The sequence below is a fragment of the Pelmatolapia mariae genome, linkage group LG7 (genome assembly GCF_036321145.2).
Source record: "Pelmatolapia mariae isolate MD_Pm_ZW linkage group LG7, Pm_UMD_F_2, whole genome shotgun sequence".
Classification (NCBI taxonomy): Eukaryota; Metazoa; Chordata; class Actinopteri; order Cichliformes; family Cichlidae; genus Pelmatolapia; species Pelmatolapia mariae.
The window spans coordinates 20,555,873-20,574,235 of record NC_086233.1 but is presented as its reverse complement, the minus strand read 5'-3'; the positions used below and the strand labels follow the sequence as shown (position 1 = coordinate 20,574,235).

General features: G+C 39.9%; 1 protein-coding gene across 1 annotated transcript in view; it reads right to left on the bottom strand.

Moving 5' to 3' along the window:
* Window positions 1-18,363, bottom strand: part of dym (dymeclin) — a 57,198-nt gene that overhangs the window by 28,734 nt on the left and 10,101 nt on the right. The window contains exons 7-13 of the mRNA XM_063478364.1: window positions 16,922-17,047; window positions 13,756-13,895; window positions 5,555-5,740; window positions 4,300-4,478; window positions 3,216-3,341; window positions 2,986-3,099; window positions 1,692-1,786 (exon numbers count right to left, since the gene is read on the bottom strand). Of these exons, the coding sequence (XP_063334434.1) occupies window positions 1,692-1,786; window positions 2,986-3,099; window positions 3,216-3,341; window positions 4,300-4,478; window positions 5,555-5,740; window positions 13,756-13,895; window positions 16,922-17,047 (966 nt within the window). The remainder of the gene's footprint in view (window positions 1-1,691; window positions 1,787-2,985; window positions 3,100-3,215; window positions 3,342-4,299; window positions 4,479-5,554; window positions 5,741-13,755; window positions 13,896-16,921; window positions 17,048-18,363) is intronic.

Genomic DNA, 18,363 nt, shown 5'->3' with positions numbered 1-18,363 from the left:
TTTGACCGTGCAAAACGTTTCGTTGACATTGTTGTGTTTGTTGGAGAAAACTTACAAACATACAGTACAGCACTTCAGAGGCACACTGCTAGCAATCGAAGATTTAGATAAATTTGACAAGCTGAACGTGCTCTGTACTGTACAGAAGACACGGCACGAGATTGACTGACAATGGTCTACAGCCAACCAGAAGGCAGAACACAATGCGCTGTAATAAAAAAAAAATAAATAAAAAAAAAGCCATGCAAAATTGCACAAAAAAAATCTGTGAAACAGCGAGGCCGCGAAAGGTGAACCGCGTTATAGCGAGGGACCACTGTATTGCAATAAACAGACATTACAGCAGGGTATGTTTTAAAACAGATATCCATCATGTTGGCAAAAATGGTCACAGGTGATTTCATGGCAAATGGTAATCCGAGAAACAGCAGGCGCCACCAGAGTGGTTAGGCCTGTTTCTTATATCTAGTTTGACCAAAACAGCCTCTCGTTTGTTTTTGTTTTTTAAATTCTGGCACACACCTTGTTGCATAACAATCCACAAACCTTTCACACCAGAGATAAAGGTAAAACCTTTCCCCCAATTTAAAATATGAATAAAATGAGCGTGGATCGCTGTTAAAATGACAACAAATTTAGCTGTACTGGTTTATTTAGACACAGTTCCAGCTTCTTATATGTGAATATTAAATTTCATGAATACACTTTTTTTAATAACCGAAACAATGAATTGATTAATATTATAAAACAACTGGCAGATTGAAGATGATCATTACCTGCAGCATTACAGTGACCTAAATTGCATTTGTTGAGTCTGCCGACACACGAGCAGGGATAGAGGAACAATTTGGCAGAAAGGAAATATTGATGGAGAGCAGGGAAAACGTTAAATTAGTAAGGAAAGATGTGTGGGGGTTGTGGTGAGGGCAAATCAACCCACTGCCGCCTTAAAATAAACAGCACCAGCCGCAATTCTCTCAGAGAGTCAATTATGGAGCAGAGTTCAGCGCTGCCAGTCTCACATTAGGAAATTCCTGGCAGGAAATTCCCTTTATCTAGCAGCCAGCCAGTTTAGCCCAGCCCGGGCCATTGCAGTCATCACCATTATCATTATCATCAGACATGGAGTCGGTTCTTCTACATCACTTCTGGACAGACACGTAGAAATACAGAGACGCTGTTCCTCTCTGACTCAAAACACCAAAGTCACAGATATGGATAGAGACACAGGCAGGGAGATAAGACGATCCTTGAGTGTGCGTGAGTCTGTGCACGTCTTAAGGGAAGGAAACATTCCCTTCCTGTTGTCTGGAGTTAACAGACAAGAACAACTTGATATCTGTATCTGTGTGTGTGGTTTGGACCCCGTCCTCTTCTTCTGTCTCCACATGGGAGAAACACTTTCCCCTTAATTTCCCCCTTCTTACATAACGATGTCACTTGCACAATCTCACCACTCACTAAATAATAATCTTTTTTAGCCTCTTTTGCTGCAACTGCTGTCAAGTTACTATAATGACAAATATTATGTGCTGTTTCAACATGAATCAGCAAAAAAACTACTGAGTGTTGTGTGAACGTGCTTTTTTTCCCCTGCTTTTTGACCATCTCATACAGGTATTCTACAGACATCTCATCATCTGTCATGCCCCATTTGCTTTATTATTTGTACACCTTTGTTAATTGCTTACCTTATGATCCGCTGGGCAGCGTACTGGTGGAGACATCGAAACTGTGCTGACATGTTGGCGAGTGCAGCGAGACAGTTGGTGTGCAGGTATTTATCCTGGAGAAGACGCACACACAAGCAAGCAGACAATACTGGCATAAAGATCAAACTGAAAATTGCTTTTAACTCAAACACTCCAATCATGCCAAATGCCGTGTGTGCTAAAATATATAATAAGTACTGTGAAAAAGTCTAAACCCACCCCCGACTGCTTCATGTTTTGCCAGGAGAATGGGAAATAAGTGCAGTGATTTACTGCAATATGTGCAAGAATATATGGAAAAACACTATGCAAAACATTTGTATTAACTTGTAAGTCAATATTTGTTATTCTTATTAACTTTATCCTGAACCCTCTCAGGCAAGTTTTCTTGTAATTTCTTTAACTAGTCTTCATTTATAGCTCTTCAGGCTTCTTGAAGATTTGTCCTTCAGCTTTGGCTTTTTCACAGCCAAAGCTGTTCTTTGGATGTTGGCTACCTTTTGGTATGTCAGGTATGATTTTACTGAATTGGCAGTGTGTTTCAGTAAAATGTATCTATAATATCTGTCTTATAAAGTCTTATTAGAGCAAAATATATTTCACAATATTAACAAATGATTAAACTTCTTATAGAAAACGACTGCCGGTTTTTTTAAATTTAATATGAAGCAGCATTTGGGATGATATACCAATACTAGAAAACTATTGCCCACTACATCGTCTGAGCTGGGAATGCACTGAACATCAGGTCTGTGTTAGGACTGAATTTGCAATGATAGACAGTAAGAAAGGATGATGCAATACATATTTCAGTAAACCAGGGCCTAATTTCGGGTAAAGACATTATGATCTCTGATTCCTCGAATCTCCCCCAGCACTGTGGAATTAGATGAAAAGTTAGTGTAAGGTCAGCTATTAAAACTGCACCAAATAATCATTTCAGGGACTGAGAATAATGTGCTAAGCTCTGAATGCACAACTATGTAAAATGTGACATCAAGAGAAAGGTAAAGTACATTTAGACTGAGAAACATTTTCCATGATAATTTTCACAAAGGGAAACAATTTGAAATACAAAGTACACGGTATAAACACCTCATGAATGTCACATCCCTGTGCTCTTTCTCTCATTTGCTTTGATGAACAGGGGTCTCATTTAAAAAAAAAACCATTGAAGATTTTTTTTCCCCAAAAAAAGTCTTTTGCACAGTACTGTAACATATGCTTCTTTCACAAATGTACAAACGTCTTCATCACTGTGTGTTAACTTTACCCTTGTCCGGGTCATGTTGAACTGGATGGTGCGAATCACCACCAGGATGAGCAAACTGCCGAGAGAAATCTCTGTTAGCGATCTCTCTGTGTACCATGCGACGTTCTTCAATATCTGTGAGATGGAGAGGGACGGAAGTTAGATGAACCAGGTGAAAAAGATCAGGAATCATTGACTATTACCACCGAGAGAGACGGTTAACAGCTGAGACGTGAAGTGCGTCTACCTACCACCTCATGGATGGAGCGGTTGAAAGCATCGTCCTCTGTGAGTATGAGGAGAATGATAAGGGCCATGTAGACGTGATGAGAATTTCTTTCCTCTACGTGGTAAAGGATCTCGAGTATGGGCAACACCTGAGACAAACAGTGGGAAAAGAACAGGAGTCAAACATGTATTCGGGGTTGACATCTGCAAGGCTTCTGACTTTGTGTGGATTCCTCATGCCATGGCTGTATAAGAAGGACATGTTCAAGACTACGGGGGCACTAAGTCATTTTACTTTTGAGCTGGCCAACAGATGAGGCATGAGCCACAGCTCTGAAAAACACCTGTAGTGACACTTCTTATTCTTCATGGATCATCTAACCAGCTAAATGAGACAAACCACACATACAAAACTGGGCAAAAATGCAAACAGTCTTGGAAAAGAAGTCATTAAACAGCTCAAAATTACCATAAAACATAATGTATACACATTCCAAAAAGGGGTTATTCACATTATTCTATTTAACCCAATTTACTAATAGTGCCAGAGGTGAACAAGTTAGCAGTTAGCAATAAACATACGCAGTAGCACTGTTAGCTCATTACACTGTCATGCAGCATTGCTTTATTGTTGAGCAAAGAGCCTAGCCTCAATAGTAGCCTCCCTACTTCTGAACGAGAGTTTCAAAATGTGACTGAAGATTAAATTTAGGGGGATTTCCAAACAAGTCTTGGAAACAACCTCATAGAGTTCTTCTGTTGTGGTTTGTTCCTCGTCTTAGCTAACAAGGCAAAAAAAAAGTTATACTACTCCATGTTAAATCATTTGTAAATTGATCTGAGATGCTAAAGACTGATTTACAGTCACTAAATATCTTTAAATTTATTATCTTATAAGGAACAGCTGGCACGGTCCCACGCAGAAAATCGACAGCAGTCCCCGCACACATCTCGCCTGTTCACCGAGCAATGGCATCGGTCCTGAATGACGAAACTTCACGGCCGTACTGAATGTGTGTGTGGAAGGACTGCATGATGTGTTTTATTAAGCAAGTGTGTTATTTGTTTCCAAAATGTCAGATTCAGATTCACTTCAATCCGACCCACCAGATTGTCCATGTCAGTTCTCGACAGCACGTAGGTCCTCATGTTGGTGTTCTGGTGAAGCAGGGTGTACAGCAGTAACGTGGCCTGGTCGGAGCGCTGCTGCTCACACAGAGCAGTGTACAGACTGTTGAAATTGATCTGGAAAGTGTGAGGTTGCTCTACAGGCAGCGATGATGTGTCTGCATGGACAATGGTAAATATTATCAGGATTAGTATTCACTGCCTTCTTTCACATATCTCAAACAAACAACTGTCCCAAATATGTTTTGGAACATCATAAACATTATGTGACACAGTGCAGAAAAAGATGCAGACCGAAAACAGTAAAAACCAAAATTCTGTTTGTAAGTATGTACAGTTATATATTTATATAAAAACTGTTAAGAGGAGGCAGTTAGTCTGTGATATTACTTTAACTCTGACCTAAATGTACGGCTCTTGTACTGAAGTTTGTGTCCCAGTGGCAGGTGGGTAACACATTGGACTTAACACTTTGCGAGCAAAGTTGTAAATTGTCAGCAATTTACAACAACTAACCTGCGTTAGTAATAAAATTTTTAATGAAATAAGGAAATACACCGCTTTAGAGTGAAGGTTTAAGATTTTTAAGGATTTGAAGTGGGCCGTAGCACTCTTGACTTTGGGAATGTAAGCAATACAGAGAAAAGCATTTAGGAAAAAAACAAAACAAAACAAAACAAAACAAAACAACCAAAATAATGCACTCCAATATCACTCTATTCTGATTCAGTTTACATATTGAAAAAGAGCAGTGGGAAGAAAAGCACACCTTTTTAATACCACCCCTTCACCGTAAGTTACCAGTTAATATTTATCCAGCTTTCGTACTGATATGAATCTCAATAACAACATGACAATAACACAGAACATATACAGCTACTACGTAAAATACACATTTTTATCATGTTATCTTGTTTTTTACAACTCCATAAATCCATCTTTAGCTCGGAGGGATAACTCCATGGAGACTGTGGCTGATGTTTCTTAGAAACCTAATGGAGTTCTTAAATCAGAAGTTTAATCATTTACGAACGCACTACAACTGACGGAGTATCTATGTGCGTCACTACTAAATCACAATAATTCAAAGAACAGACACAGTTTGACTTCTTCAAATCAGAGATTCATAGAAAATAAAAAGATAAATAATGAAATCTGTTTTTTTCTTGATATGTTCGTCTAATCTGATTTTCACATGCCGTGTTACACACCTTGTTTATCTAGTACATATTACCTTGTGTGTTTCTGAAACAAGTAATAGCCTGGCGGTAGGGGTTGGGCCATTCAGGCCCATCTGTCAGATTGGCTAATACCAGCAGTAACAGAAGACTCTGATTGGACAAAGGTAAAGGGTCATGTTCCTGGTCTATCCCAGCTCTGCTGCCAGCTCCACCCAATGTGAAGACACTCCACAGACCGCCTGCAAAGAGCAAGACACAATCTTTTTCACCAAGGGTTTTTTCTCTTTTATTAAGTGTTATTTAAAACTGTAAGAAAAAAATGTGGAATTTAGAGACACAATTAGAGGTACAAGAAAGCTTATGTACAGATAGACAGATAAATAAGGTTTTTTTTTTAAATGATGCTCATAATGCATAAAAACCTGAAAACCCATTTAAAAAACAAAAACAGACACACAAAAAAAACAACCAACCATACTGTCATATGAGAAAGCATGGATATACTCCCTATAAATGGCAACAAGGAGTATCTGGATTAGTTGTAACTCGCCGAGTGGTTATATATATTAAATATGAATTTCTATAAATTGAAGCTGGTTCATAAAAAAAGAAAAAGAAAGAAAAAAATGCAAAAAAAAAAGGCAAACACAAGTGAAGTGAGCTCAGAGTAAAGGTCAAGCATCTTTAGCTTGAACATAGAAGATGACTGCATTCATCAAATCAGCATAAAAAGGTATTTTCTTTCATACACAGTTGAGTTAATAAAGACCTGCAGCACATTAGACGACATAGGAAAACTGCAAAAAAAATGGTGTGAGACAGTGGAAAAGGTTGCTTCAGACAAGAGACAGGTCGATGAAAAGATACAACTCAATTCACGGAACATCTGAAGTAGGATCAAAGAGTACTCGCACAGAGGGGATGAGACACGGCAGAAGCACTCATAAGCTTACAGAAAACCAAGATTAAACGTACAAAAGAACATGCTCAGGGAGTTGCATTCACACCAGTCTATAGCATAAATTCTATGTGGAGAAAGCTAGGGGAAGATCTGCAACAGAGAGCTCTGAGAGGCAAAGAGATGGGAATAATCAAAGTTTAAACGGCCATCCAAGAGCACTGAACCAAATCCCACAGAGCGCCCTCGATTAGCCCCGAAAAAAGAAACATTAGCTGGTCGACGCTTTGTATAGATGAACAAACGCTTTGCTGAATGACAGAAACTAGTCAATCCAAACCCCAGATGCTTCGTTATCTTTTTAAGTTGATGTGGAAGTTTATTGGCAAACATTACTGGTGTTTTGGTAAGATTATCTGCTTTTGGTGTCTGTCACCTGAACATTGAGCTGCTTTGCATACTCTATTGCCATTCAGTATGTGTCTGCTGTTCAGTGATGATCAGATTAGAGTACAGCGGGTTTCTACAGCTTCCTGTGGAGTCTAAAAGAAAACGTGTGTGTACCATGACTTGTATTTGAAATGAAAGTCACTGTGAAACTACGTAAACATGAGAAATTAAAAGTAACTTCATTCAGACTTTCATTGTAAGAACATGAATCATAGGCAGGTATGCATATTTGAGGATCGACTGGACTGAAAACTGTAGTCCTCTGTTTCTACAGAAAATTGAAGTAAGATTCAGCTGGAAGAGCAGTTAGCTTGTACATGGAAAGCTTATCAAAGAAATCATTTGACAATTGAGTCCTTTTCAGCCTTAAAAACTGATTTACACTTCAGTGGGGAAAAAAGAAAAGTATTCACAGCCAGACTGATGTAATCAAGGCCAAATAGGCACAATGGAGTCACGCACAATGGTTTGCAGCACCTGAAATTTGAAACAACACAGACGGCGCCACGGCACAAACGGAAAGTGGAACTACTGGGTTAGTTTTTTTCGTCCCCCCCGCCCTCTTTCTTGTTGGGTGATGAGAGAGAGATGAGAGAATTTCTTGTAGAGCAAGCGAAGTGCTGGTGTTTTCAAGCATCAAGAGAAAGCTCGAGAAACATGAACAGCAAGGTACACAGATGACAGTCTCTGGCTCCTCCACGTCTAGCCAAACAGAATGCGTGAACCAAGTGCTAGAGTGTAGTTGTGAGCCCACAATGATCCAACTAGTGAGCTCAAGAAGAAGCCAAGCAGATCTGTTGCCATCTAGAGCCGAAGGCTGGAAGAGCGTAACAAACGTCTGGCTGAAGTTACACATGGAGCCATGTTAATTAGCTGCCCTGAGCCCTGATATGACGCCTGTTTACGTCGGCATCCCATCATATTATAAAAAAAAAACTGAAGAAAATTAAAGAGGCATTCTCATGTATCCTGTTTGCACTGATGGGAAACAAAAGCGTCCAAGACAAAAAGAATGGTTCTGACTGAAGAAGCCTGAAACTAATTTGTTTTAAATGACTTTGCATTCTTTAAAAGGAGCTTTTCAAACACGTTTCTGCCCCTTATTTTTCTCCTTATGTTTACATGTTGGTTCACTAATGACTAGCCAAGAGCTACTCCAACGTTTGTGTTTAGGAATGTGAACCCAATTCCATAGAGGAGGGGACGAAACTTGTTTATATGTGGGTGAAAGAACATCAGCAAAGTGCTTTGACAACAACAAGAAAAAAAAATAACCCCGAGAGATGAATTACATAATTTGCACTGGTCAGTCTGTCTCTCCCTTACACACATACACAAACACGCACACACACGCACATGATAAGCTTTCATTTCTGCTGGCCAGAAAGAGACGCGAGTGTGAGAGAAAACAAGATCAAGCGAGAGAGGGCCAAGCTGTGACGGAGCCCCGTACATCTCTTCACTGGCACCACAGTGACTAGCCCAGCAGTTTCAGAGAGACCGGTCTGGCGGCCACATTTCCTGCACTCTATCTGACACACACACACACACACACACACACACACACACACACACACACACACACACACACACACACACACACACACACACACACACACACACACACACACACACAGAGCTCTATTTTACCTTAGTGGGTGCTGTTTGTTAGCCATCTGGCCTGGTTCCCTCTGCCTGTCTGCCTGCCCACCACATAAACCCAATAATGCTACCCTGCTTAGGCTGCTCAGGACCTGGCCAGCTGCCCAGTGGAAAAAGAGGAGGAGGAGGACACCAGGAGGAGGAAGGGGAAAGTGAGGAAAAGAGAAGGTCACACACTCTCTCACAGAGGCTGCTACACTGAAATGAGAATCTGGGCTTTAGGACTTGGGGGGTGCTCAAAGGTGCTACATGCAATCCATGCCCCCAGAAAACCTTACTTTACTTGCAGGATGAGCATGTTACCAAAACAACCTCTTCATTATCTGCACTTCTCCTCACAATGTGCACCCACAGTCTATAGAAACTCAAAGCCAGACCACACTGCAAGTTTCTGCAACAGAACATGCGGTGCTGTTGCTTTACTTGGCCTTAGTCTTGCATAATGACTACTGCCATCAGACACGCGAATACTGGCGCACAGAGTATTTAAATCAAAACATTAGGTGGGCTGAAAACCCTCTAAGTCCAGATCACCTAGATGAATTGAATGAGATATTGACCTTGACTCTCTATTTCTTCTGATGCAGTTCATAATGCAGGTTGTAGTAATGGAGTGAACATAGTTATGTTTAAAAATTTCAGTCCTAATTAAGCTGGCTTGTACCCCTTAACATCTGACGACTGTCATTTTTCAGCTGCAGTAATTCCAGCAACGTGAACACGTGAACACCTCAGTGGAGACACTAGAGAAGGGAGCTGGAGTTGGAAAGGATTCCACATAGTTACGGCTAAAAACACAGCGCAGACAGACACTGGTCAACAGAGACAGACACAGTGTGCTACTTACTTATTTACTTGCATAACAGTGAATGAAATATGACTTCAGGGCTTTAGCCCAATGTTTTGGCCAAGCACGCAGATACACTGATAAAAACACACACACGCACACACACACGCGCATGTGGATATGTCAAACCTCTGATGATTATCTTAAAAAAAAAATGCATGTGGGGAAACATGTTGTGCAGACGATAAATAAACACACTTCTTCACAAAAAATATGCTCAAAGCGCATTTATCCAAATGCAATCCAAAACCATGGTAACATAAACATATTCGACATATGAGAACATTCCACAGATTTTGTAACCGTCATAATGATAATACAAAGTTCTGCCACAACAAATCCTCCACTCCTAATAGCAAAATGAGAGCAGTCTCCAGTGCAAGCTAGAAATTTATCATTAGCTGTTAAGTGCGCTATGCCAATAATGTCACATACACGTACACATAGCGTGTCTGTGTGGCTGCTGCTAACTCAATATTAATCATGTAGACTGCAGATAACAAACTGCAGAATCAGAAAGCTGTTTGTGTCATTACATATTTAACAAAAACAAAGCCAAAAATGCAGAAGAAGGAATGTGGAAATAGAAGTACACTCCATGATTCAGTAGCTTGTAGAGGCACCTTTAGTAACAATAACTTGTATGATAAAGTGTATGACTTTATCAGTCTCGCACATGAATGTGGGGGATTTCTAGCCACTCTTCTTTACAGTGCTACTTCAGTTCAGTTGAGGTCTGCGGGCATTCGTTTTTGCACAGCTATCTTAAGGTCTCACCACAGCACTTCAATCAGGTTGAAGTCTGGACTTTGACTGGGCCACTGAAACATGTTTACTGTTTTCTTTTTCAGCCATTCTGCTGTCGATTTGCTGCTGTGCTATATTGTTGCATGACCCAATTTGGGCCAAGCTTCAAAGATAGCTTCACATTTGAATCTAGAATAGTTTGGTACGCAGAGGAGTTTATGGTTGACTCAATGCCTGCAAGGTACAAAACAAGCCCAAATCATCACGCCCCCACCACCATGCCTTACAGTTGGTGTGAGGTGTTTGTGTTGATATGCTGGATGTTTGACCAAACATGGTGCTGTGCATTATAGCCAAACATCTCCACTTTTGATTTGTCTGTCCAGGGGAATTTGTTACAGAAGTCTTGTGGTTTGTTCAGATGCAACTTTGCAAACCTAAGCTCTGCTGCTATGACTGTTCTTCTGACAGACCTGAAGTCTTCTTCCAGTTGGACTGTTATGAACTTGCTAAGTCCTGAAGAGTCTGAGATGTAGTTGGGTTTTTTTTTTGGTTTTTTTTAATATTTCTCTGACCTTGCACAGTCTGACCTCAGGGTACATTTGCTGGGACATCCACTCTTAGGAAGTTTGGCAACTGTCTTAACAGTTTTCCACTTGTGAAAAATCCAGTTATTCGGAAATGGTTTTATAACCCTTCCCTGATTGAAGGGCAACAACAATTGCTTCTCTTAGATCATTGCTGAATTCGTTCCTCCGTGGTCCAGACCAGCAAGCGGATAGATCTCTTCCTTTTATAGAGGTGGTCACACTTGCAGATGATCAGTTAAACAAGTGCCTTTGATTATCAGCACCTGGTGGCTAATTACCAATTGAATTCCTATGGAAGCAGAGGGAGGGGAGTGAAGAGGAGGGGAGGAAAAGCTCCTGAGTTGCCAGTCTGGGTGATAATCCCCGCTGCAGACGCTTGCTCAGACTGAGACAGCAGAGTGTGTGACAGACACCCTACCCCTTAGACATTAAAATGGCAAAGAAACTCAAGAACTGCTTTGCTTTGCCAATGGTCAGTGTCTGGTTCTTGGAAAAAATCTGTCCGCGATTCAAGTGTTTAGGCATGGCAAGTATAAAAAAACAAAACAGGTAGTGTCATAACTAGTCCAGACCAAACTGTGTGTGTGTTTAGGGGTTACATCTCTAAATGAACTTCTCTCACATTCTTTCCTTTCTTTAAGAAATAAAACAACTGTGAATTTAACTAGCATACCCACTGTGTGGAAAAACTGCACAGAAACAGTTTGTGCATTTGCTGATATTTGTTGAGCTATTAGAAATATTGCCTTCCACTTCAAAAATGTTTCTCCACGTTTGTAGTGCTAGCTATTTGCTGAAATACCATTACCACAATTTACACACATCTGCGCCAAAAACGCCATTTTGGATCGTTCGAAGTCACTTTAACCCCCTGAGTAGGATAAATTATCTCTTCCTTTACAATAACCCTCAGTGATGGATACATCAATAAGATTGTGTTATTGTTTCCTTTATTATGTTCCAACTGGTTTATTGTTGGAAACGCACTCATTCACAGGAAACAATAACTCTCCTCAAATGTCTTCAAAAATGCAAGGAGTAGAAAGTACAGATGTAACAAATAAAAGTAAAAAGTGGTCAGAAAACTAAACGCTCCAGTAAAGCACAGATAGCCGAAGATTCTACTCAAGTACAGGAACAAAGCATGTGTATCCTTCTCACCTCTGCCCGTGAAATCTTTCTGTGACATCCTTTGGTACACGGCCACATTAATACAGATGAATAATACTGCTCTTTGCCTCAGCTGTATTTTGTCCTCTGTGCCACTTAGTTCAGTAGACTGAGATGATAAAATGAAATCGGCTCAACATAAATGCCATCATTCAACTCAAAGCACTATTTTGCATAAATATAGCTTTGCATGGCTCAACAGTTGTAGTCTAGTTTAATATCATCAGTTATTTTCGACTGATGACTTTATATAATCGTTTTCGCAAGCTGAGCAATCCCAACCACGAGGGGCAAACTGCCCTTCAGTTGTGAAACTGGTCTAATTCTCCTAACTAGCCAAACGTTTGCTAGTATAACGAAGTTCAAGAAAGTCATCTGATAGTTACTGTTTTCAGAATAACACCCACTTGTGTATTCTGTCAGTGCCAAATGCCTCCATGCATACGAGACACAGAGACAGAGAAAGAAAACAAGTGTTGTTTCTGAGCTCTGAGCATAAGAGAGCTTGTGTCTTTGTTGGTCTGCGTGTGTGTGTATAAGGGAGGCGGCTGCAGACAGACAGGCTCTAGAGGATTACAGAACAGGACAGGGCACCATAACTCATCGAGCTGATCACTGGCCACAGACAGACAGGCTGGCTTGAATGGTGATGGCTCACTGATAGGAATCTGCCACCAACAACCGACAAAGACCGTTTATCCGTGGGGGAAACCCGGCCCTGTTCTCACACTGAAACAGGCACACACAGTGCACATTACCAGCTAAAAATGCACACAACAAAAATCCGGTCATTTTTTGATTTTTCGTCATTCATTTCGCCAGCGTTGCGCTCACTTTTATTTCTCAGATGCGTCGGGTCAGTTTATATTTTATAAAATCCCCTACACCCCAACATAACTGTAATGTATAAATCTTACGGCGTGTGGATGTGTTAATCCAACAGTTTAATTTTGATGTGTTGCTAGTGGCAACATCACTAGAACAAAAGGCAAAAATGGGTGAGAAACACAAGGAGTCGTTATGGAGACAGAAAGGTAGACACCCAGTTAAATTCACACAGGAAAACCCCAACCAGCCAGTGAATTCAATTTGGCATGTTATTGAGAAATTATTATATTTGAATTTTTTTGAAGTGTGTATGTGTGAGAAACAATATGAGAAGTGGAAAAATATCTTTGGATGTGACTAGACACATCGCTGCTTCATTTTAGGCAACAATTTGGAAGGAAAAAAACAGATGACTGCATCTGAAAAGCTCACCACAGTCCCCTAACGCAATAATACAGTAATCCAAGGGTGTTTTCACACCTGCAGTGTGTCCGTTTAAATCAAAGTAATTCATTTTCCCCCCTTGGTGGGGTTCATTTGTGTAGGTGTGAATACATTAGAGCTAAAAAACCTCTCATAGCCTCGTATCCTTTGTATTTTGAGTGTGGGAAGGTACCATAGATGTGCAAAGGTCTGTGTGGGTTAGCAACTAGCTGTGAACTGAGCATAAATTCTCTGCGTCCTCCAGAACACAGCACCCCACCACAGACACATGCGGCCAATGAGCGGACTAAACATTATGACGTAGTTTGCAGTGACACATTTTGATTTGCTTAGCGTTCACTTGGATTTTTAACTGTGTAAAAACAAATTAAACCACAGAGAAAAGCTACAAGTAAACGAACTAAAGGTGTGAAAACGACCAAAGTTCCAAAATTTACAAAGTAAACTGTGTAAATATTCACCCTTTGACTTTGAATTCAAAATAAAGATATATCAATAAAAGAATAAACACACAAAAAGTGGGATCTGCCTTCTTATCTGGGTAGCAACCTGATTAGCAAATACAATAATAATTAAGCTTTCCCTTTTTTTATCGTGTGTTGATGAGTGTGCTCGTACTTGCCACCCCTGACGCCAGGCCATAAAGCAAGCCGCCTTCAGCTTTTGGTTCAAAAATGTGGGTTGAAGGAGGAGGACACTTCTCTTGCCTTATGAAGTTGTAGAGCAGGGTCTTCACCAGTCGACTGGTTAAACACATGCTGTGGAAAAGGGATGATAACAGTTTTAAAAAGACAAAACTGGACATTCGGACTCAGCTCAATGTGAGACATAAAAGCACATTTATACCTCAGTGAATATGAAAAGTCAAAGGAAATTGGGATTGTTATGTTATTTTACTTTATCCTCCCTTTTTTCTTGCATCACAAAGAGTATGGAGTAGTAGCTGCGGTCGTATTGGGTTCATCATTTGTCTCTATATTCACTGCTTAGATTAGGCCTTAAAAGTAAAGCACACATGAAGAATAAAGCCCTACAGTTGTAGTCTTAGCTTTATTTCAATTCTTTAAAATTAGATCATGTGTGAATAATTGAAGGGCTGAACAATAAAGGTTTTGAATAATATAAGGAGGCAAGGAGACAATCACTCTCATCTTTAGCACTTTAGTTTTCTTTATTAGATATGCAATAAGTGAAGCCTTCCGCAAAAGTTCTGAGAATAAAAGCACTGGGGTTATTTGGTCATGTTTAAAAGTGCTCCTTACCTGCTAAAGACAAGAAATGCTAATTTTAGAAACAGAATATGAACAGATTGTGAGGATTTTCTCCAGAGAGAGAAAAAAAATATATCAGCTCTTTTGCAAAGTCAGCCTTAGCACCTTCCTAGTTGCTGATCACGCCATATTCTTCACAGTGCAGCAGAAAGCAAAACGCACATATGTGCATGCAGGTGCGTGTCTACATCCGCGTCTAACATCCCGCTCTCCATTTACACGTGTCTATGTTGGGCATCAATCTTAGTCAGTTTTCCCTTCTTTACACGTAAGCTGTAATTTCTTGTGGATCTAATATCACTGTTTGTGCCTTACTTTCTGGAAACACTAAATCTTATTAGATGGCCTTCAAAGCTGTTTTGTCACTTGAAAACCTTTCATCACTTCAATCCACAGAGTCAAAGTGCTCGCTTTGGTTGTGTTAGTCTAAACTGCAACTATTAGACTCATACAAAACACACCAAAATACAGCAGTTATCTAAATTTAATAACATTCAAGAAAAACATTTCCATGTACAGGCTTGCATTAACATTTATTTTCATAAACAGGCGAACGTTTCACTCTCACACTGCTGTGGCTGTGATTGGCTAAATTAGTTTCGTTTTCTTCTTTTGGTATCAGTTAAATGGGACATGGACAACCAATAGGTTCACTTTATGTGAGTAGATTATTTGACTGAAAAACAAAAATATTATGGGGCTGTATTTATAAAAAATACAAAAACTCCTCTGATATTTATTTACAGGTTCAGACATTTTATCTCCTTTCCCAAAACAATGCAATCTGTTGGTCAGCTGTTTGGCATAAACATTAGCTACGGACTGCAACTTATAGTATGGCACAGCAGTCTGAGGGCTCTTGGCTAACACCTTGTGAATCCTGCAGAAGTCAAGCCATTAACCACCGCATAAATATTTCAATGCACCTATTTTTCAACTGTTAAAATTGCATGTATTATAACCATTTATTCCTCCGCCCAAACAGGGTCTTCAAGCTCCAATGATACAATACAATAAGTTCCCCATAGCTCTGGACAGTGACAAGCATCAATGCTAGTGGAACGGTTAGGCATATTAGCCATGCTGCATGCAAACACCCTGTTGTTCTGTGGAATTATCATCAAAAACAAAAATAAATCACTGAGTCTTGTTTTCTCAGATGTATGAAGTGCCTGAAGACTTCTGCAGGTCTGCAGCCAGCAACAGAACATTTGGTGTTTTTGTTCATTGCTTAGACGTTTTAGAGTCAGACAAGCCACTCTAGCAAGTGAACAAAAATGGCAGACTGTGAAGCAGCAGCTCATTGTTTATTTTAAGGTTTGCCAAACTGGCTGCTTTGTAGGCGTTCTGCACATGCACTGCGCAGTCATGTAGATACACTCAGTGGCTATTTTAATAGATATACCTATGCAGCTGCTTATTAATAAAAAATATTCAATTAAATTTCATTTGCATATAGCCACAAATCACAGACACCACAAGGGATGTTTTATAATGAGGTAACGACTCTACAATATTAGAGAGGAAAAAAAACCAAACAGATGCAAGCACTAGGTGACAGTGAGAAGCAAAAACTCTCTTTTCACAGGAAGAAACCTCTGGCAGAACCAAGCTCAGGGAGGGGCGGCCATCTGCTGCAACTGGTTGGAGGTGAGGGGAGGGAGTCAGACATATATACTATGTCCTGAAACCAGCCAATGATGTGACAGTAACTCATTTAGGCATGTTTAAATCAACCTGCTATCCAAGTGTTTACAGAGGATGGTATAAAAAGAGAGCAAATATGCAGTTGGCAGCAGTTCACTGGGTCAAAATGCCTTAAGGTAGGGTGTCCAACTCCAGGCCTCAAGGGCCGGTGCCTGCAGGTTTTAGATCTCACCCTGGAACAACACACCTGAATCAAATAATGAGTTCATTACCAGCCTCTGGAGAACTTCAAGACATGTTGAGGAGGTCATTTAGCCTTTTAAATCAGCTGTCTAAAACCTGCAGGAAACCGGCCCTTGAGGCTTGGAGTTGGGCACCCCTACCTTAAGGGGAATGGCCAAATTGCTTTAAGAAGGCAACAGTAACTCAAATTACAACTTTTTGCGGAAGAGCATCTCTGAACATGCAACCTGCTGAACCTTGAAGCAGGTGGGGCAGCAGAAGAGCACACCGGGGGTCACTCCTGTCAGGCTATGTTGCATGGACTTCGCAAAATTGTTGGACAACAGAAGACTGCGAGTCCCTTAGTAACAAGTACGCATTATATAAATGCCATAGACTACCTGAGGATTGTTGCTGACCATGTCCATCCTTTTATGACCACAGGGTACCCAGATTTAATTTGTGCCACTAAGAATTCAAGCAGGTCAAAAGCCAAAAGGGGGACCAGTTTGATATAACTAATAAAGTGGCTTGTGAGCACATAATCACATACAAAACACTTCCATTTCTACCTTTTCTGTTAATATGGGCACTTCAAGTTAAGTGTAGTCTTCAGTGGAGTGTGAGCGAGTGCATTTCCTCACCATCGTCCCTTCATGATGTGCTGGTATATAATTCCATCTCTGAGGATGTCTTTGTGGAAGAGCTGATAGGAGAAGAATACCAGCAGCACGGTCACTGCCTCAAACAGGATGCTATAGGTGATGTCACTAAAAAAAACAATGTAACACAAAGAGTTCATGTAAATAAACAAACTCAATTTTATAGCTAAACATCTGCACAAAATAATATTTATAAGCGTTTCATGCATGCTTTCAAACAGAATAGATTTATATGCTCTCAGCTGCAATGATGTCAACATCTCTTCATAAAAGGATGACAGAGCACTGCAGTTAGCTGAAGGTGGCAGCACTACATATCATGCCTTGATGGTTCTTTTCAGACCTGTTTTATGACTAAAAACATCTTTTTGGTAAACAGTTTATCCATTTATATCAAAAAATCCAGACTCTACAGTACATTTCCAACATCACAGAGTTATAAAACGATGCTCATATGTACGCGCCTATAGTTCAGTTTTCAGCCTTCTTCCTATTAATCAGTGACGAAAAATGATTTTTTTAGTTTGTCTGTTAGATTTCTGCCAATAAACTCCATTGTTTATTGGCTGAAAACCGACAAAACTTTTAACTTGGAAACTATGATTTTACTTGTGTGGCATATATTGTCAACATATAGAAATAGCTGTATCAAGATTATCATGTCACATTTGACCTCTGATCTCTCCTTCACTATCAATAGATTGATCTGAAGGAGATAATAATGCTATATAGAGCCATTTAAAACTATGTTTCTTATTGCCATTGTTTGTATCGATAACCTATAACTATCACATTACATTGTACCTCTGACCTTTTCATCAGGGTCGAATAAGGTCAACTTTTCATTTAAAGCTTTATCTTTAAAATTGTCTGTTTGTATTGGCAACATTTGGGAAATGATACTGGTATATGGGGATTGTAAATATCACATTACAGTTTGCATCCAAATATCACGTCACATTTGACCTCTGATCAAACGTTTACATTTCACATCTGCTTTTATTTTATGTTGACCCCAAGATTTGCTGTATCTTTAAAGAAAGTATTGGCAAAAGAAAGAAAATGAGCTGCTTAGTTAGTTAGAAATATACTATAGTGTATATACTGTAGTGTAATGTTATACAAGAAGCTCAGGTTGTTCATGTTCAGCCATTTAAAAATCAGAACCTACAATCCGTGACCTACTCTTACATAATATTTCTGTAATTAATTTAAGTAAACATCTGTCATACTACCAATATTCAATTCAGGGCCGAGGGGAGCTGGAGCCTATGTCACCCGGACAGATCAGCTCTCACAGTTTGCATAGAAACAGTGCACTGTGCATGATAAAGGCCCAGTTATGTCAAAACATTGTCTTTTGAATCCAGTACATACTTAGAAGATCTGTGTTTAAGTCTGCACATGCACACTGCACTCTAGCT